Here is an 18,922-nt window from a genome sequence, read left to right as displayed (position 1 = left end):
GATGAGTTAGTGGGCATTGTGGTAAAAGAACAGTGCAGAGTCAAAGATGGATGCCGAGATAGGCTCTCCGTCGATGACGACATGCTTTTCCACCATGTGCCAGTCTCTAGGTCTAAGCAAGGTTGCATCAACGAACGCATGAACGTCAGATTGTTCCCACGCAAGTCCCCAGCATATTACATGTTTAAATCACTACTATCACATTTACCTTACTATCAAAGTTGCTATTTCTCCGTCCGTGCGCAGCCGGTATATTTTCCCATTTACCGGGTCTGTGTATGTGATAGTTTGCCGCACAGCATCCTGCAAATTCACTTGGCCCTGCAGACAGTTTTCCCAGGTAGGCGAGTTGGAGCCTATTTTACCATTATCACTTGAGTTATACACTTGCCAAATACTCTTCCTTTCTCTCTATACCTTCAAAATCAGCCATAAACGTGCATGCGCCAGAGTTCAAGGCGTTGATAATGATCTTGCGATCAACAGGTCCGGTTATCTCCACACGTCGATCCAAGAGTCCCGGTCCAGGCGGTGCTCTGCGCCAGGTTGGGTCGTTGCGGATATGTGCAGTCGATGATAGAAAGTCGGGGAGTACACCTTGGTCGAACTCTTGCTGCTTCTTGGTTCGCTGGCAGAGCAGTTCTTTGCGTCTACCCGAGAAGCTTCTATGCAGGAATGCTAGGAATTGGAGTGCTTCTACAGACAGCGTTTCCGCTTGCCTGCCGGTCTTGACCGGACCCAAGATGGTAACGCCCGTGACAGGAGTTTTGAATACAGATACTGCTGGTGGAGCCATTTTGCGAAAAATAGTGTGAAGAAAAAGGACTGCTTGTTTTCGCTGGTCCTTGATTCGTTCCCGCTTTGTATGCTTCTTCTACTTGCCTCTTTTATCTTGTCACCGTCTACAGGTTTCGGTTTTATTTAGTAAATCGAATCTCTCTCAATCCTTACCCACGCATTGCCCCCACCCCACCCCGTGACCTCTCAAATGGTTCGACAAATGCCCGACAACTAGGTATAATCCAGTTGTATGACTAAACTTATAGACCATATGTTAGCACGAGAGTGTAGCGAATTGCAGGCAAATCCCAATGCTCTCCGTTTATTATTATTATCAAAATGTCAACTCTGCAGCAAACCGATCAAGTGCAGCGAGAGATATAGAGATAATCCAAAATACGAGTATATTACGGTTTCATTCGTCCAATGGTATTAAAGTGCTGTATTGCTATAAAATGTACGGCATGAACGCAGACGACGGTATCCGCGAGACGACGAGATCATCCATGAGGCGAGTCAGTTCATTAAACTCTGCTGGTCCAACAACGTCTGGTGATTCCCAAGACTTGTTCTCGTCACTGCAAGGAGCAGAATCCGATCGGCCGTGAGAGACAGGCTGTGTATCTCGGAGAGCCGTTTCTGGTTTCTGCTGTTGCTGCGATCCCAACGTCAAGTTTTGCAATCGAGTTTCCAATCCGGCAACCGTGGAGCCTGGAATCGAGTCTTTAGACTTTCGCGACATTGTGCTCTTGTTGTTTGTTGAATAGAGATCGAGTGAATGCCATCGGCTTGATTAAAGACAAATTGTGTGTTTGTTGTTGTTTGCTGATATACGAGCGGCGGTGCTTTGATGATGGAATGATTGAAAGCATGAAAATCTAAAGGCGGGTGGTGGTGACGGCTCGGAGCAGTTTTTGGTCCCTCCCGCTCTCCCACTTTTTTCTCGATCGATCGAACTCTAGTAGATCTATATACATATACACGACATGAAACGCACGGTCACGTTTACTCAAGACCAAGACAAGAGCGACGAAGCAGAATTGCAACAAACAAATGTCAAGCGACAAAGGAACAATGCCGGCAAACCAAACGGATCAGGATTCAACTACAAAGCAAAAAAGAAGGAGATGCTAGAGTTCCGGAAGCAGCTGCCAATCTACTCCGGTACGCAACGGTCGTTACCATTCTATCGATCTTTTCGTTCTACTGACACTGACTGTCTAGGTCGGGACGCTATTATCAAGGCTATCCGAAACAACTCGTCTGTCATTGTTATGGGAGAAACAGGAAGTGGAAAAACGACGCGTGAGTTCAAGTTCAACAACTGGATTGCAATATATCAATGCGACTAAACCCTCGCTTTCTACTTAGAGATACCACAATTTATCTTTGAAGCCGGTCTCGTATCAAAAGATTTGGGAGGAGTAGCGATTACACAGCCTAGACGAGTTGCAGCTGTCAACCTGGCGAAGCGTGTATCCGAAGAGATGGTGACCAAACTAGGTGGAAGAGTAGGATACACTGTACGCTTTGACGACACTTCAAGTCCACATACGATTATCAAATACTTGACCGACGGTATGCTTTTGCGAGAAATACTTTCCGATGAGCTGTTACTGCGATACAAGATCATTGTACTGGACGAGGCACACGAGAGAACGCTGAGAACGGACATGCTGTTTGGCATGGTCAAGAATATACAGAGGATCCGACGCGAAAAAAAGAAGAATGGCGAGAATATCGAGGAACTCAAAATAGTCGTCATGAGTGCGACGCTCGATGCCGAAAAGTTTAGCGAGTTTTTTGACAAGTAAGTTAGAAATAACAGAAAAGGGTGCAATCACTGTGAATTTTTTTAACACTGTAACATTTTAGTGCACAGATTTTATATGTATCCGGCCGTCTCCACCCAGTCGATACATTCTTCACCCAGGAACCACAGTCAGATTATCTGGATGCAGCGCTGGTTACTATTTTCCAAACACACGTGCGCAATCCTGAGGGCGATATCCTTGTCTTCTTGCCGGGTCAGGAAGATATTGAGACGTTACTGTCGCTTGTCAAGGACTATGCATATCAGCTGAAAAAGAAGCAGATGAGACTGCTTGTCTGTCCACTGTTTGCCGCGCTTCCACCATCTGAGCAGCAAAAAGTATTCGAACCTGCACCGGCAAACACACGAAAAGTCATTCTAGCCACCAACATTGCTGAAACTAGTATCACGATACCCGGCATCAAGTATGTTATCGACTGCGGTTTGGCAAAGCTCCGTGGCTTCAATCCCAAGATTGGTGTCGAGTCGCTTTTGCTTCACCCTATATCAAAAAGCTCAGCGTGGCAGAGAACCGGCAGAGCTGGAAGAGAGGTATTACCCAAAAAAAACGTATAAAAATTATAACAGCGCAATATCTCACATGCAGATTCCGTTTTCAGCGGGCTGGCATATGTTACCGTCTCTACACTGAAGATACCTTCCGTGAATTACAAGACGACACTGTACCGGAGATTCGGCGATGCAACCTCGCAGCGGCAGTGTTGGCACTCAAGGCATCGGGCGTAGAGAATATCTTGGAATTTGATTACATGGATCCGCCTTCTCGAACGTCACGTAAGATAGACTCAAGCGTTGGACAAATCAAGAAAACGGTTTCGTTAACATTTTATCCTGTTTTGACAGTGATTCGCGCCCTCGAAGAATTATATGCTTTAGGAGCCATGGATGAAACCGGCAAACTTTCAACGCTTGGACGCAAAATGGCCGAATTCCCAGTAGATCCGCGGTTCGCCAAGGTCTTGATACAGTCAGCAGAGTACGGTTGCACGTTTGAAGTCATTGCGATCATTTCCCTGCTCTCTGTTGAGAACATTTTCTTTTCGCCTTCGGACAAGCGCGAGCAAGCAGCCGAAGCAAGGCGCAAGTTTTTGCACAACGATGGCGACCATTTGATGCTACTCAACGTGCTAAAGGGCTACTGGGAGGTTAAGGGCGATTATGAATGGTGCAGAGAAAACTTTATTAATGCGCGCAATATAAAGATTGCCCTGGTAAATAACGCTGGCGTTTGCAGCTGGGACTTTCGCATTAACCGTTTATCACTTGTTTTTTGGTATAGGATGTTCGAAACCAGCTTGTTCGATTCTGCGAGCGGCTTGGTATTTCTCCCACTGCAACGTGCGGCACGGATACAGATGCTGTCTTGAAATGTTTCCTGACCGGATTTTTTCAAAACACGGCGCTCTTGCAACCAGATGGATCCTACAAGAGCGTGGTAGGAAGCCATATTGTAAAGATCCATCCAGGCTCAGCCATGTTTGGAAGACGCGTGGAGGGTATCATGTACAATGAATTGGTAAGACACTAATTGAATGTGCCACGTTTACGGTACTTCAATTGACACAATGTGGTTCTAGGTCTTTACTACGAAGCATTACGTTCGCAGCGTCTCTGCTATTCAATCAGCCTGGCTTACGCAGGCTGCACCTAGATATTTTAGCAACGCTGCAACAACTAGTTAACAGCAACGATAGATATCACTTGTCACTACTTACTTCTTACTGTACTATATGCATCTCTCGCAAGCTTGCAACTGAGCATCTCATTGATATAAATTGAAAGCATGTTGAAATCACAGTAACTGTAAACTCCAACTCGTCAAACGGTGCTGCTGGTTGTGATGAGTTTCATCAGCTTTGTAAGCGGCTCATTACTGATCACCACGGGAAATGATGGATTATTAGCTTAGAGTAAATCTAGAATGATGAGCTTAATTAGGATTTGGAGTAAAACATGCAAAAATAGCTACTCTTGCAAGAGTTAACCACCATAATAACTCCATTTATTGCTGGATATCAAGTTCGAACAATCCTTATTGATTGATAATTGATATACTAGAGAGCTCTGCAAAGTGGCAAGATATTTGCTGTAGACGAGGAAAGAAATAGAAGGAATAAAGAAAGGGAAACAGTATTGGATTGTGTCGAGGCTACCATCTACATATACTCAACGCAGAGAAGGTAAAGAAGAAAACTGTCCGTCTTGCTACTACTGCCTGGCACGGTATTGATCTCACATGGAAAAGATCGGCCTTTTTTCTTATGCACAGTATAAATTCCTGGTTGTTCTCATTTTGTTGATAACAGCGATGAGTCAACAATAAGGAGATTGCTTTGGTGCTTCTATTTCGCAGCGTCCGCGTCTGGTACTTTCTACTACATATTCCGCACTGTTGTGTTGATCGTCTCGCATGGAAAAAGCGCATCCTATTACCATAGAAAATCTAAATGCAGAAAATATTCAGGGAATATTCAGATGTGCTTTATATGCACGTTGCAGCGAGATTGAATACTTTCCACATGTGCTAAATGAATATTTTCTGAATGCATCAAAGGCCCGGTACAATCTGAATGAATGTGAAGCGATTGCGCAATTGGTATGAATGATACGATAAGTGATTCAAAGAACTGGTACCGTCCTAATACGCTGAATGGTATGATGGTTTTATCAGCTATGAAATCCCAATAAAATCCCTTAATATTCGGAATTGTATTGGGATTTCATTGGGTTAACCGCAGTGATATCAAATCCAAAGTCGTTTTGCATGAATATGCACCGTATTCAGCAGAAAGCCGCTACAAAGGTGCAAAGGAATAAAATATAACCAATCCTTCCACAGTACTCATGGTCGTCGTCCCTGGGAGCGATTTGAAGCAAAAATATTGAGGCAAACGCGATGTCATATAACTTTCTGCCATTGACCAATGTCAATGCAAGTTTATTTTCTAGCAAGCACAATCACATACTCAGGCTCATTTCTTTTTCAATTGGTTATGCTAGCATAATCAATGAGAGAGGGGAACACTGAAATACCGTGAGACTTTGGGTAGGTGCTTTTAATGGAATAAGAAGCAAAGAATCAAGTCTACCAGTAAATGATAGTAATAAGAGAGAGTTCTAACTGTTGTACCATCTCGATCATTATTGAACGCTGATCAATCCATAAATACGACAACCAATTGTATTATGGAGGTCATCCATGTCCTTATATCCATCGATAGACAATCGGGCTACCGTCTCACTGTTGCCGATCAACCGACGACCTTTAAAACTATTCCATCCCAAGAGACAGAGGATCGCCCTTGAGAAAGCTAAGGACGCTTAGGATATCTATAATGTCCTAATCTCCGGTTGTCATCCCGGATTCCTCTCGTCATTCGGGAGGGGACTATCTACCTAGACATCATGTAGACGTATAGACTGCTAGCGGACAAAAACACATCCGAGATTATAACGACGTTGCACGTCCTCCTATCTTTATTTTTTACATGTAAAAAAAAAAAAAAAAAAAGGTAATGAATACTTGCCTGAGCTCAGGGTGGTCAGTTACGTTTACGTTATTGTCACGAACGGTCTACCTCGCGTCATAAAGTACAGGCCTTTGCGGTGGCTCTAGACTCTGGTCAATGGAAGCTCAAGCCCTATTTTCGACGCATCCTGGAGAATAGTCCACCTGCACAATACTTGCCATCTTATGAGGATGAAACTGAAGAAGTTGATGTTGCTCCTACTGATGTCGTCTCAGTCATCTCGGCCACGTCGACTAGCAATATTGACCTGAGCGTGTGTCTCTGGTGTCTCGTTCGACGGACGCCAAGATCGAGCATCCCTGTATTACCCGCAAAGAATACCGATACCATCAGCTTCCTCCATTCCCAGCAAATTTGAAGATCCACGCTGCCCTTTCTGTGGAGATATTATTGATTCTCAAGAGCACTTTCTCTGGCAATGTCGACGCAAGTTAACTGTTTGGACATTGGTGCGCAGAGCCTTTGGCTTGCATAAATCAAATACCAGTGCACCACGCATGCTACGGATCAATTCGGTTCAGTTTTCCTCATAAATTAACGGAAAACGATCAACTCTAACTGTCCATCATCTCCGAGCTTGCACTCTCCTAGCAATTTGGCGAGCAAACTGGGAACAAATCTTTGATAATACGCCATTTCAGCCCACAGTCGTTGCTACGAAAGCGATTGGGATGATACATAAGATCGTAGAAGAACAGCAGCAATGTGTTAATACACAGACTTTTCAGTTTTCTTCATTGTGTCAATAGGTATTGGTAAAATGTCACACCTGATTAAACACGTTAAAAAATGAATATTTTCCTGAGCAAAAAAAAAAAAATAAAATAAAAGAATCATCTTACGTCTCTCAGGTCTTACGTAGCCTTTTCCTGTGTGGTTAGCTCGTAGCGCAAAACAAGTAGCGTTATGTCGTGCACAGACTTCGTACCTTCCTGTTTGGTCCTTCTCGCCGCTTGCCAAGTCGTTTCCCTCTTTAGAGTATATCTCCATGTCACAATGCTTAGCATCATCCAGCCTTTTCCTTTTTGTAAGTAATATCCTCTTCATTTTCAGTTGTTGCAAAAGGTATAAATACCTAGCAAAAATATAGAATAGATGACACTTAGCTACTCTCTATCCTCGCGATCCTTTCTTCGTGATATCGTAACGCAAAAGAAATAGCGTTACGACAACAGTTACCACAGCGAAAAAAAAAAAAGCTGTTTTGGACGAGTTTTCGTCCAAAAAGCACCGCGAAGCGGAAAATGGATGCGCCTCGTGGGGGGCTCGAACCCCCGACATTTGGATTAAAAGTCCAACGCTCTACCGACTGAGCTAACAAGGCCCTCGGTTGTTCTTGTCTTTTGATTTCACCTTGTCTTCTAATTCTATCTTGTCCTTTGATTTCGCCCGCGATGATAATAATTATTATTATAATTATAATAATAATATCTTCTATGGTACCTCGAGATAGGTTAGGGACTCTCAGATCATATATCACTTATGGCTCCAAGCTACAGGCGTTTGCATTGGAGAAATCGCGGTTCATCTACTCGACAAGCCTTTGCACAAGGCTAAAGTTTTGCATTACGCGACGCAGGAACCTTTGTCGCTGATCGCGTCAACTAGTCATTACGATTGCATGTCTCCAGTGGAACGGCAGCTGGTGTGAGCTGTTTAGGTCTGTGATCAATGACAAGTACATCGACTGGATCCGTTCGGCAAGTCTGATCGGCTCTGGAGGCGCCGTCTTGCAACCCTGTATCCAATTATGCAAAGCGGTGGCCCCCATGTTTTCAGCCGGCATCACGACGTTCTCGTTGCTCTGCTGGTGTTCTTTGGTGATCCGGAGCTCTGGGCATTTCTCCGCACCAAACGATTGATCGATCTGGCGCCGCAGATCGGATTCTTACTTGTACCCGGCTGCATCAACTTGAACTTTACTTCGGGTGCTCCCTGTCAATACTCTACACTTCAAAAAATAAAAAAGGCAAGTCAACTCAACCCAAAATAGATGCATAGATCGAGTTTCGTTGCAAACCTGGAGAACTGGATATTTGCCAAATATTGCCTGGAAACTTCTACGACGTACACAACGATGTGGAATAAATCTGCGCGCGTTCAGCATGATACCCCTGTATTCCATTCGTCGTTGCAATTTATCCCACGATCAACAACCTTCCAATCTGTTTCAATGCCCTTTATCCTTTCCATTATCATAATAACGAATACTATCTCTGGTTCCTGGTTATTCCTGTCTTTTTTTTCTTTTCTCTTCTTCTTCGTTCTTTCTTGACTCGTTTTCATTCCTCTTCAATCGTTGCCTAATTGCAGGAAAGGATAGTGCATCATTGTAATGAAATGGAAGCCTGATAAGTCAAGGTTATATATCTGCTGCATTATATCTTGCAATAACAGAATTCAACGATTCCTTTTCAAAGTTTGGATTTAATAGGCTTCTCAGGCTAATTGCAAGTCGTCGCTGGCTGCCGATTTGTATAATAAACTACGAGAAGGGTTAGATCTCGTTGTTAAACCATGCTGACCCAGGTCTTATCATGTAAAGAGAGATGAGTGCCTGACGGAAATAAACCAAATAGGTATACAGAAGCACGAAGCAACTGGATCCGAAATTAAATCATACAGCGCCGCTGATGACCGCGAGAGATATAGCAAGACACTCGTCCAGTAACTTCTAGTAGCCAATCGGAATTTATGGTGGATAGCCTGCTGCCTAAGCAGTCGCGTTTCTTTTCGCCATTGATCCTTGCAAGAAATGAATACAAAGCATCCAAGATAATCTATATATCCCGCAAACTATAGAAAATAACAAAATACTAATCCTGATGAATTTGGTTCTCAAAAGAGTCAACGCAGCAGCCAGCAGTACGGAGATCAATCAGAAAGACAAATTTAAAATCACATGCACCATTTTTGCGTGGAGAATGAGCTCGATAGCCCGGGCATGTGAGAGGAAATATAGGATATCGACTTCGGCAAGAGTAAAAGCGCTAAAGAATGTATTGATATATGTTATTAATAAGTTAAAAAAAAAAGAACAAATATCAGCATGCATCAATTCATGTTGATATCCCACACTCGATACGTAGATGGTCTTCCATTGACCATGGTCTGATGCTTGATACTCGCAGCTTTCCTGGGTAAAAGTTTGTCGGGCTCGATTTTGATCCTTCTGGAACGAGAAGGAAAATATACAGTTAGCTAAGTGTGCTCTGAAAAAGCAAGAGAATAGCTTGTTATAAATTTTGCTTGACGTAATATAGCCCCATACCAGGCTCTCCATACCCACAGTCATAATTCGGGCCATTAATTCCAGCATTTGGATATGCAAGTAGGGGACATCGGTGGCATCCGGGCTGGTCGATACCATGACTCTGCCTCCAGCAGGGACAATAACCTGATCCAAATATAGTCGTAACATACGACTATATTGGAATCGCTGACCTTCATGTGCTTCCCATTCGGTTCGTATCTGTGGTCTAAGCGAGTATCCAAAAAGCCTCAATGTTCTTTCGAATGCCAGAAAATATGAATGCCTGGCATTCATCAACAACTGCCAATCGTAAATAATTGTTATGGGGTCATCACCCGCCCGTCCCTCTGCCAATCGAAACCTGTCGTGGTTCTCTCTTTTATTACCTGCATTTATTTTAGATAAGAAGGTCAAAGTAACCATTAGCAGAGTGCTATCATGTACTAGAAGGTTGATGCAACATACCAGGCCATATATGCAAACATCTGGATCGAAATCCAAGTATCTAGTTCCGCTGTGCGCAATACCGATAAAGATACCATCTAATTCGCGACGATGCTCTCGTCTTTGGTCGTCCGTATATACCGAAGGAATTGCCCGTCCGACGTTGTTCACTTTGACTTGAGCCATGGTAAATATGTAGATGATATTTTGCTGAACATGGGACTGATTTTGGGATGTAGCTGCTCTTCGGACGCGGCGCATTTCTTGAGAAATCAATTCTCGGCAAAAATCAGGATCATTTATCCATTCTGTGCCTCCACTATAGCCGTCGACATCTGGCTAGCAGCGAGTAAGCAAGAACCTTGTGGCTGCTGGTGTAAGATCAGCGAAGGCTTGTGTCTGTTCCACATCTATTTTCGCAAGCAAAGCTTGATATATGTTCTTTCCTTCTTCTATCCTATGAAACCATGCTCTCTACTGGTCTCTGTCTTCGGTAAATGATGATAATCTTCTGAACTCAGGGTATCTGTGCCATTCCAGACCGTAACATTGTGCCCAGCGCTGTCTTGAAAATGGTAGGCCTTGCGTAACACCATAGCGTTCCATTTTTCTTGCTGCAGTCAACCTTCCCAGGTTCGACATCAGCTCGCTGTAGGTCTCACCCGTCATTCCCGAAAGTATCTCGTCCTTTAATCTTCTCGCTGCGAGCTGGTCTTGAATTACAATATCAACGTTAGAGAATGTGATGGTTTTAATAAGTACCATTATCTTGATATGTACCTCGTCCAGTGGAGCTTAGGCTCTGTTCAACGACATTTCTGGCTTCGCAGAGTCTTTGTGCCAGATCCGACTGCTGCTCTCGCTCGCGGAGCCTTTCAAGCACTCCTTCATGGAATTCTCTTGTTACCGGCGGAGGTGTTCGCTTTCCAGTGGACACGTACTCGCAATACGAGTCAAGTAGGAGCATTGTACGGACCCAGGTAATAAACATGAGTCGTAGCATGTTGTGATCCCCGCCTTTATGTGCTGGGAATCCTGGATATAGGCGTGGAATGTGGATGGCAAAATATTGCGGCGTGAACTTGACGGATCGCATGTATAGTCAAAGTGTACGTCATACGAAATCACCGCAGGTTCTCCAATCGCTTTGATATATTCGCTCCTTGCCATGGACATGCTGTCAAGTGCAATGTAAGCATTATATCCACAAGGAGCCTTAGAAAATGGTCACCTACCTTCCATGGAAGTTTGATCTACAACAAGCTGATGGTTGGAAACCTAGAGAAGCAATTATAGTAACACGTAGCTGTTGCAAAGCTAGCGCCACCGCTTCGTTTAGGACGTCGACGATACCATCACTGTGTTCATATTGTCGGCGAAGGCCTGGTCTGCACGGCCATTGATCTATAAATGCGGGTGGGTTCAGAGCAGCGGTCTCAGAGTCTTGACTGCTTGCAGAGTAGATCATGCTTTTTGTCGTAGTGCCTGCGCGGGATCCCTCAAAGAATCCTCTTCGAAGAAAATAATCTTCCTGTGTTATATCCTTTCCAAAAATTACAAAGGGAACCGCTCCAGCGAGAACGCGCGTAAGGGCGAACCAGAGGCTGTAAAAAAATCGCTGAGTTCTTCATTGAATTCTTCAAGAAAAGATGGATCAATTGCTGGTAAACGGTTCAAGTAATATTGCTGGAATATTTGGCTTATATTGGCACGAATTCGTTGGATATTAGCCTGATACACCGGGTGGTCGTTGGCAATGAAGAACATGTCCCTGGAAAAGGGCATAAGTTCGATTCGTTGCAAGCATTGCCATTCGGCAGAGGTAGGCTCGTATGAGAGATGATAGCCACCGACGCTTGAGTTCAGCACATGCTCGCGTCCGAAAAGAAGGATTAAAGTACGCTCGATATCATCAATTCTTTGTTGTTGTTCTTCGTTGTCGACCTCGAGGAGTTGCTCAGCAATGAGAGGCAACTCGAAAACTGTAAAATCGTCCTGAATCCCAAGTGACGGCCAAGTTGGACAAACTTGACGAAGCGAGAATATATTCTGTCAGCATTTCGAATATCGGCCAGATAACGAGCATAGGATGTAGAGAAAAAGGTCGCTCCGACGTATCTAATATTATATATTTCTTTCCTGTCCCCTAAAAGATTGCCGATCTAAACTGCCAGCGGTGACTGAGGCTCGAAATGTTGTTGCCGTTGGTATATGTTGGTCAAGCTGCGTCTATCGATGCTGAGGCTTCGGACGTAAAATTGCGGTATATTGGGCTCGATAGTAATATCCAAAGCATTTTTGGGCCTGCAGCTAAAGAGTTGCTGCATTTGATGGTCGTCAACGTGACTGGAAGGCCTCGCAAGTCTAGTAATCGACCATAGTACTCGTCGCTGCGTTGGCGTTCGCTATGCGCAAACAAATATTGGAGAACAGCTTCAATCACTGCATCCGGGATCAAAATATGAGACGTGGCTGCACGTTCTCTCAAGAGGTGGACGAGCTGAGTGTACGTATTATCGGGCTCGGCTACTCTAGCTGCGGTCAACATTGTATCGTAAAAGGAAAGTAACGATATTGGGTATAAACAGTAGAGTATCGGAGGGAGGAATGGACAAGAAGAAATAAACGAGAAAGAACGCGATTGGGAAGGGCAGCTATCTCGGAACTGCGCCATTCTTTTTTTTTTTTTTTTTTTGTGTGTGTATGGTGTTCATTCAGGGCGCGCCAACAGGGCCGCACCATTGCTATCCTTCAAATCAAAGACTACAAAATCTATATAGAATTAACGGACGATTCCCTCTCTAGTTGCATTACGTGGGCAATAGCTTTTTCCCGCACTATGGTTGGGAGGAATGGCTCTTTCATCAAAGACATGCCGCCAATGAGCTTGCCAAATGACTAGGAGGATGCAAGCGCGAAGATGGATTACAGTCAAGCTGGATGATCTATCGTCGATTTTCAACTTGTGTTGAGTCGCATCAAGGCGTAGAATTTTCGGGGGCGACGACGTAGATTTGCGGACGTCAAAGCGTCGAAGGACCAGCGTCCAGACTGTTAGTTTGCGCGGACAGCTCCAAAGAAAATGGTCCTGAGATTCATATTCACCGCAGAGTGGACAGGCAGGATCAGAAATCTTGGACAGAATTATAGCATGTAGTCTAGCACGACGTGGAAGCTTTGCGTGGAACATGCGACATAAGATGATCAGTGCTGCAGGTGGAACTGCTAGCTTCCACAGTCTTTTCCGGTGCCTAGCTTTGCCGGACGGGTAATGCTTCTGTAGCGTTGAGAGGGGTATTGGCAAATGATATAGGAAGAGTTTGCGAGTAAGATACGGAGTATATATTTCTGAATCGTTCCAGGATGCGACCAGGGAGACTGGGTTGTCTATTACGTTGCTTGGGGATGGGTCGTCATCAACAGGGAGAGCTGAAGTCGTACCTGTTGCAGTTGCAAAGTCTGGTAAATACTGAACTGGTGGCTCCCCTTAAAGGATCCGTCGAAAGAACGGCTTTAATTGCCAATGTCTCGAGTGTAAGGCGACCACAAAGGCTTGCACTTTGTTGCGAGCTGTCGGTCGTTCATTCCTCATGTGTAACCGTAGATGGTTAGATATAGGATCATGGATATAAGCGTGCTTTACTAGAGCTTAAGTCCATAATGGAAGAAGGCGCATACTGGGGGTAGAAGCGTGGCGTCTAAGGCATATCGCTGATGAGTGTAGATCTAACACGTTGCTAGCGTTGAAAGCCGTCCAGTTGCACTTTGAGTTGTAACTTCTCAGCAGCTGGAAATAAGGATCGAAAAATTCCCAAGCACAATATGGTATTTGGTCTCGTCTGCGGGAATAGAAAAGAAATATCTGAACGTGATACCTGACATTCCATAGTGAGGCAATGTTGGACAGTTGGAAGAGCAAAATATGGAGTCTTTGCACCTTGATCGTGCCTAAGGAGGGGGAGTAGCCAGCGTAGTAGTAATGCGCAGTGCTGTGCTATAGAATCCAAGGCTCTGAGACCACCTTCACTTTTGGGTCGCGTTGACGATGAAAAGCTAATCCTTGGGAAGTTCTTATGCGCCAGAAAGGCGCTGATAATTGAGCGCAAACTGGTCAGAAAAGAGAAAGGCATTGGCAGGATGCGTATGCCATGCCAGACAAATGCTAACAGGAGCGAGTCGGCTACTAAGGCGCGACCCATTATTGATAGATATCGTTGGGACAGAAACTGAGCGCGAGCGCGTATTTTCTATAGGAGCGTGTCTTAAAAGGCCTGGAGATGCGGTTTGCTGCTGATCAGTGGGTAACCGAGGTATGTCATTCCGATTGATGGTGTCCGGTCAAACCAATTGGAAATACCTTCAGCTTGTAAGACGTGGATCCATGTAGCGTGGGGCGGCCACTGAGGGAAACTGCCACAGTCATTTTTCGATTAAGTCTGGCATTGGATGCTCGGCCATATAGGTCCAGAATTGCAAGGAGTGTACGGAGTTCGTCTGGTTTGGTGAGGAAAACTAAGACATCATCAGCGTAGACCATATATTTCACAAATGGTGCCGATTGATGTCGGCGCGTGTTCGGTCTACTGATTGGCGAGGTGCATTGAAAACAATGGAAGCCAGAAATCCGAGGTGACGCTTGAATTGTTGGAAGTAACGGTTTCATACAAAGGTTGAATAAGGTTGGAGATAATGGATCACCTTGACGTAGTCCTCTTCGTTGTACGCATGGAGCTGATAGGTGCCCATTGATATTGATGTAGAGTTGTGTTTGGAAGAAGAGAGCAAGAATTGAATGGATCAAGGAGTCTGGGAAACCGAGTTTCTGTAAGCATGCTCGGAGATATTGTGGATGGACTCAATCATATGCCTTTGCCTGATACAATAGTAAGGCTATTCGGGGTAGGTTGTATTTCTGTGCCATGTCCATGGCCGGTCGTGTTACCAACCCATTATCTCCAATGAAACGGTTTTGCATGAAGCCGGTATGATAAAAGTGGTAAGGACTTTTTGACTCGATTGGCTGCGTCAGTGCATATTAAGGATATAGGCCGCCGGTTTTCCAAACGAGAAAGATCACCCTTTTTGGGGATAAGTATTATCGCACCTTGCTTCCAGGAATTTGGAAAAGCTTGGTGTTGTAAAGCGTCATCGACTGTATCAGCGAAAAGCCAGGCTCCACAAGGATGCTCAATAACCAGATGGAGAAGTTCATAAGGAATACCGTCAAGGCCAGGGCAGCTGCGCGTAGGCATGCTTTTTAGGCAATCCAGAATGTCTGGCACGCCGAATTCCGAGGTAATTGCATTTGTGACTCAGAGGATAGGGCAATCTCTGTGGGAGGATCCAGTTATTTGTTAACAGCGGCTGGGTCTATGGTCTCAGCCTGGAACAGTTTGCCGTAGTAATCGTGCGCACAGGAGAGCATCTCTGATGTCCCGGCTAAGAGCTGACCATCCGAGTTTTGAAGTGCAGTGATTGCTTGTTGCTTTTCTCGCGTCTTCATGCATCGATAAAAGTAGCTATTTGATCTTTCACCTTGTTCCCACCAGCGACGCCCGCTTCGTAAGGCTAGGAGATCAGCAGATTGGTCCTCTATGTCATCTATAGCCTTCTCGATGACATATAATTTTGCAATGGCCCACTCCGATGTTGTGGTTTCACTGCGTTCTGATGTGATCGATCGTCTATCTGCGTTCTTGTATCGGTAGCGGAATCTCTGATATAGCGAAGGAGTCGCGATCTCTTACGGCGTAGAGAGCGTAGACAATGATTACGAATGCACCATTTATTTGTTCAAGGAATTTCTTTGTCTTAATAAATTACTCCAGCTGCTGTATGGCGCCATGCCACACTTACGCTCGTCCACAGTGATCCAGCTGGATGCTGCAGCGCGAACTCGTCCAACACAGCCGAGATAAACAATTTTATGCATGCGGTGCATGAGTGTGAGCGCTTGTGCTGCCTGACAAGAGCCTGCTTGTACCATTCCAGACACCTTCTCGTCGCCGACCGCACATCAGGAAAACGTAATAAAGATTACCAAGAGAGACGCGTATAAAATAAGCGGGATACTGTGTATTTCGTAGCGACAAACTGCGTTTGGAAATTTACAAGCTGTAGAACTTGACGCGCCTATTTTTTTTTTTGTGATAAAGTGCTACCCTCTTTCTCAGTCCTCATTCCCGACGCATCCAATATACCATCGCCAGCTACATTATCGAAAAAGAATGAAGCGTGGTTGAGCAAAGTTAATCCACGCTACTCAAAAACCATGGCTTTCTACGCAAAAGGAATCATTTTTACACGCAAGAAAAAAGAACGAGAAGTTGTTAGATTAGGGTATATGTAAACAAAAGATACTTGATTCCCTTTTCAATGCGGTATATGATGAGCGAGGACTGAAAGGACGGGGAAAGAGATATTTACAGTGTTAAATGATATAAAGGAATGTATTTAGAACACAGAAAGGTGCTAAATAGGGCGGTGGCATACGAGAACAGGTTCGATGGCCCGCTTGTATGTCGTACAAACGAGCGACGGTTAGGAAAAAAAAACGAGAGGCAATGTAAAGTGATGGAAATCTATCTTTTGAGAAGGACTTTTCGCAAAAGTAGTCTCTCTTGCTGTTTCTTTGCCTTGAGCTTGAGTCCAAGCGTCTTATGAAACTTGAAGTCTATCTCCAGGGTTCTTGAGCTTGTGGCTCTTGCGTTGCGTTGCGCCCACGATATAGCGGCGAACGTCGCGTATCCTGAAAGTCTTCAAAGGGTTATCGTTGTTAGGAGGACAGAGCATCGCTGAAGAGAACTAGAGATGATGAAAAAAGGATGCGTGCTGTGCTCTATCTATGGGTTCTACCAGCGATCGATGCCAAACAACGCAGTCGAGATCGGGAAGCACCATTCCCACGCCATAGCGCCTGCCAGATGCGAACGCACAGACGTACACACCATCCCAAAATGCAGGAGCTGTTTGCGACCAAAAGGTCACGGCAAGTATCCTGAGCGACGAGCTAGTCCCAGCTGTATGAATACAAAAGGTTTATTGCTAGGGATCCCTCTTTAAGGAATTTCCAACGTAATCGTGTTTACATTCAGGGAAATCGGAAAGCATGTGTCAACGAAAAAAGTTGACACTGTCAAGCACATGTTACACAGGACAATGCAGAGCAACACAGATCGTAGACAATCGACGTATATTTTTCTCACGAAAAAAGGCAAGAAGGAACGAAATCACAAAAAGTATAGACAAAGTAGGCAAAGTATCATCCGCAAATATATGCCTAGAAAAGTCTCAGGCAGAAGAAGATACGGGCCTTCACGTTCGTACAACCGTTCTCATGCAAAACCAAAGCAATCTCAGAAAGACTCCTGATGTAAGGTTACGCCGAAATGCGCAAAGTAAACACATTCTTTCCTTTTGTTTTTTGTTCCCAGTTGCATATCCAACTCCTTAAATGTGGATGGAAAAGGAAAGGTTAGATCATTGAAAGAAGCCTTTGCATCACAGAAAGTGATAGCTTGTTTGCTTCATTAGTGAGATAATATTGTAGCTGAAAGAGCGCAAGCTTCTCCAATGTATGATTCTTCGTCCATCACAACGCGCATCAAGACTGGCGTTGACTATTCTCCATGCGCAGATGCGTAAAAGCGACTCTCTGGTCAGATTACTGGCGGATTGTGTCGTGTCCATGAATAGCGACCATATATATATTTTGATATTCGCTAAATGATACTGCAATATTCTTCGAAGTCCATCACAGAACATATAGTGGAAGGTCGCGTAGATATTTATTTTCTTTGTCTATTATTCTCAGTAAAGAATCTCCAGCGAGGTTCAATCAACGTACTCACTTCTATTTGCTACTACGCTCCCACCGCTACCATACCAACATCACATTATCAACTTATTATCCAACCTGCCACATACGTACACTTCTCCAACCCGGTACATGGCAAAGATAAAGTACAAAGAGAAATAAAAAAAAAAGAGACTGGTCATGGCAGTGATAAACGTTGTGTGGCCTCCAAATACCATCGGCAGCTATTTATGCAGGTCCTTCTTGAGCAATCTCTTCCATGCAACTCAAGGTTTGCGCTTTTCTGCGGCATGAAAAAAAAAACCAGAGAACGCGAGATTTTAGCTATATATAACAAAAGGTACTTCGATTCTCTTTTAATGTACTATTTATAATAAGGAGGAGGGTGGAGGGCAAGGAAAAGGAGAAGAGGAAGGGAAGAACAATATTTACAAGAACACAAAGGTTCTCAGGCGGGATGAGGGTATTGACATATACATAATATTAAAACAAACACACCGGGTGCTTTACTTTGTCTTTGGGATCAGCGGGCTTGGTGAACCTTATTTCGGTTCTACAGGTAAGCCAGAGTCAGAAAAATGTGGAGGAGTCAATGTAGAGTGCACAGCAATTACCTCTTCAGGAGGAGTTTCCGCAACAGTCCTTGATCTTTTTTGACCATAATGACCAGTCCACGCTTCTTCTTATAGTACTTGGACTCGACGCACTCAGGGTCCTTCAGGGCTTGGAGCTTGCGCTCGGTGGCGTCTTCGACGTACACGCGAAGTTTGCGAATATTGAACGTATGAAAAGGGCTTGTAACAGTGTAAGGAGCGATGGGCGCTCGATGGCTGCGGCTGGCACTAGGACGTGGCATTGGCAGAGCAGAATAAAATGTTGAGAAAAGCGAATGTAGGCTGTTGGCTTCTTTTCATGTTCGCAGATTGACCTTCCCCAATATGGGAGGTTTCATCAGGGTCAATATCCACACATCACATCGCGTTGTCGCAAACGGAGTGCCTGGATACCTTGAACTGCTGTGTAAGTTGGGACGTCTTGGTATAGATCGGCCAATTCGCTCACGAGTGCTTCCATATAATAGTAGTTCATCTGCTCCTACTTTGGCTCACTTGGTCCTAGGTGGTTCCGATGAGGATTACATTTTCTTTCTTTTGCTGCTCGGTGCTTGGAAGGTTGTTGAGCGTGAGGTAAATTGCAACGACGGTCCTGTCAAAAGCTTGGAACCAATCGACGTTCAAGGTGAGCATGTGTGATAGAGGCATTAC

At 44.6% G+C, this 18,922-nt stretch overlaps 12 protein-coding genes and 1 non-coding gene across 13 annotated transcripts; 4 read left to right on the top strand and 9 right to left on the bottom strand.

The window, feature by feature from the left end:
* Positions 1 to 6: 6 nt before the first annotated feature.
* VTP01DRAFT_2850 (uncharacterized protein) lies at positions 7 to 796 on the bottom strand (the record flags this gene model as incomplete). Its single annotated transcript, XM_069381357.1, has 3 exons — positions 7 to 112; positions 209 to 356; positions 418 to 796. The coding sequence occupies 3 exons, from the start codon at positions 794 to 796 to the stop codon at positions 7 to 9; spliced, it is 633 nt and encodes a 210-aa protein (XP_069237057.1).
* Positions 797 to 1,228: 432 nt separating this feature from the next.
* VTP01DRAFT_2849 (uncharacterized protein) lies at positions 1,229 to 1,522 on the bottom strand (the record flags this gene model as incomplete). The annotated part of the gene is made up of 1 exon (XM_069381355.1): positions 1,229 to 1,522. One exon carries the CDS (start codon positions 1,520 to 1,522, stop codon positions 1,229 to 1,231), a length of 294 nt encoding a protein of 97 aa, XP_069237056.1.
* Positions 1,523 to 1,766: 244 nt separating this feature from the next.
* VTP01DRAFT_2848 (uncharacterized protein) lies at positions 1,767 to 4,296 on the top strand (the record flags this gene model as incomplete). The annotated part of the gene is made up of 8 exons (XM_069381354.1): positions 1,767 to 1,944; positions 2,005 to 2,085; positions 2,152 to 2,590; positions 2,656 to 3,145; positions 3,214 to 3,388; positions 3,458 to 3,825; positions 3,894 to 4,130; positions 4,192 to 4,296. The coding sequence occupies 8 exons, from the start codon at positions 1,767 to 1,769 to the stop codon at positions 4,294 to 4,296; spliced, it is 2,073 nt and encodes a 690-aa protein (XP_069237055.1).
* Positions 4,297 to 6,129: 1,833 nt separating this feature from the next.
* Positions 6,130 to 6,502, top strand: VTP01DRAFT_2847 (uncharacterized protein; the record flags this gene model as incomplete). The annotated part of the gene is made up of 2 exons (XM_069381353.1): positions 6,130 to 6,159; positions 6,212 to 6,502. The coding sequence occupies 2 exons, from the start codon at positions 6,130 to 6,132 to the stop codon at positions 6,500 to 6,502; spliced, it is 321 nt and encodes a 106-aa protein (XP_069237054.1).
* Positions 6,503 to 7,395: 893 nt separating this feature from the next.
* On the bottom strand, positions 7,396 to 7,468 carry VTP01DRAFT_t73. The gene has a single exon. It is a non-coding gene; the product is annotated as a tRNA-Lys (tRNA).
* A 426-nt stretch (positions 7,469 to 7,894) lies between these two features.
* Positions 7,895 to 8,137, top strand: VTP01DRAFT_2846 (uncharacterized protein; the record flags this gene model as incomplete). The annotated part of the gene is made up of 1 exon (XM_069381352.1): positions 7,895 to 8,137. One exon carries the CDS (start codon positions 7,895 to 7,897, stop codon positions 8,135 to 8,137), a length of 243 nt encoding a protein of 80 aa, XP_069237053.1.
* A 1,061-nt stretch (positions 8,138 to 9,198) lies between these two features.
* On the bottom strand, positions 9,199 to 11,309 carry VTP01DRAFT_2845 (uncharacterized protein; the record flags this gene model as incomplete). Its single annotated transcript, XM_069381351.1, has 7 exons — positions 9,199 to 9,345; positions 9,416 to 9,616; positions 9,863 to 10,176; positions 10,384 to 10,554; positions 10,622 to 10,922; positions 10,970 to 11,018; positions 11,077 to 11,309. 7 exons carry the CDS (start codon positions 11,307 to 11,309, stop codon positions 9,199 to 9,201), a joined length of 1,416 nt encoding a protein of 471 aa, XP_069237052.1.
* Positions 11,310 to 11,395: 86 nt separating this feature from the next.
* VTP01DRAFT_2844 (uncharacterized protein) lies at positions 11,396 to 11,927 on the bottom strand (the record flags this gene model as incomplete). Its single annotated transcript, XM_069381350.1, has 2 exons — positions 11,396 to 11,823; positions 11,870 to 11,927. The coding sequence occupies 2 exons, from the start codon at positions 11,925 to 11,927 to the stop codon at positions 11,396 to 11,398; spliced, it is 486 nt and encodes a 161-aa protein (XP_069237051.1).
* A 132-nt stretch (positions 11,928 to 12,059) lies between these two features.
* Positions 12,060 to 12,389, bottom strand: VTP01DRAFT_2843 (uncharacterized protein; the record flags this gene model as incomplete). Its single annotated transcript, XM_069381349.1, has 1 exon — positions 12,060 to 12,389. One exon carries the CDS (start codon positions 12,387 to 12,389, stop codon positions 12,060 to 12,062), a length of 330 nt encoding a protein of 109 aa, XP_069237050.1.
* Positions 12,390 to 12,551: 162 nt separating this feature from the next.
* Positions 12,552 to 14,040, bottom strand: VTP01DRAFT_2842 (uncharacterized protein; the record flags this gene model as incomplete). Its single annotated transcript, XM_069381348.1, has 4 exons — positions 12,552 to 12,613; positions 12,680 to 13,282; positions 13,520 to 13,628; positions 13,717 to 14,040. 4 exons carry the CDS (start codon positions 14,038 to 14,040, stop codon positions 12,552 to 12,554), a joined length of 1,098 nt encoding a protein of 365 aa, XP_069237049.1.
* Positions 14,041 to 15,188: 1,148 nt separating this feature from the next.
* VTP01DRAFT_2841 (uncharacterized protein) lies at positions 15,189 to 16,633 on the bottom strand (the record flags this gene model as incomplete). The annotated part of the gene is made up of 3 exons (XM_069381347.1): positions 15,189 to 15,557; positions 15,698 to 15,799; positions 16,508 to 16,633. 3 exons carry the CDS (start codon positions 16,631 to 16,633, stop codon positions 15,189 to 15,191), a joined length of 597 nt encoding a protein of 198 aa, XP_069237048.1.
* A 1,634-nt stretch (positions 16,634 to 18,267) lies between these two features.
* VTP01DRAFT_2840 (uncharacterized protein) lies at positions 18,268 to 18,513 on the bottom strand (the record flags this gene model as incomplete). The annotated part of the gene is made up of 1 exon (XM_069381346.1): positions 18,268 to 18,513. The coding sequence occupies one exon, from the start codon at positions 18,511 to 18,513 to the stop codon at positions 18,268 to 18,270; it is 246 nt and encodes an 81-aa protein (XP_069237047.1).
* An 82-nt stretch (positions 18,514 to 18,595) lies between these two features.
* Positions 18,596 to 18,910, top strand: VTP01DRAFT_2839 (uncharacterized protein; the record flags this gene model as incomplete). The annotated part of the gene is made up of 1 exon (XM_069381344.1): positions 18,596 to 18,910. One exon carries the CDS (start codon positions 18,596 to 18,598, stop codon positions 18,908 to 18,910), a length of 315 nt encoding a protein of 104 aa, XP_069237046.1.
* Positions 18,911 to 18,922: the final 12 nt, after the last annotated feature.

Source organism: Rhizomucor pusillus, assembly GCF_041956525.1.
Source record: "Rhizomucor pusillus strain CBS 183.67 unplaced genomic scaffold VTP01scaffold_14, whole genome shotgun sequence".
Classification (NCBI taxonomy): domain Eukaryota; kingdom Fungi; phylum Mucoromycota; class Mucoromycetes; order Mucorales; family Lichtheimiaceae; genus Rhizomucor; species Rhizomucor pusillus.
The sequence above is the reverse complement of the archived record's forward strand: the minus strand, read 5'-3'. Positions and strand labels throughout refer to the sequence as shown.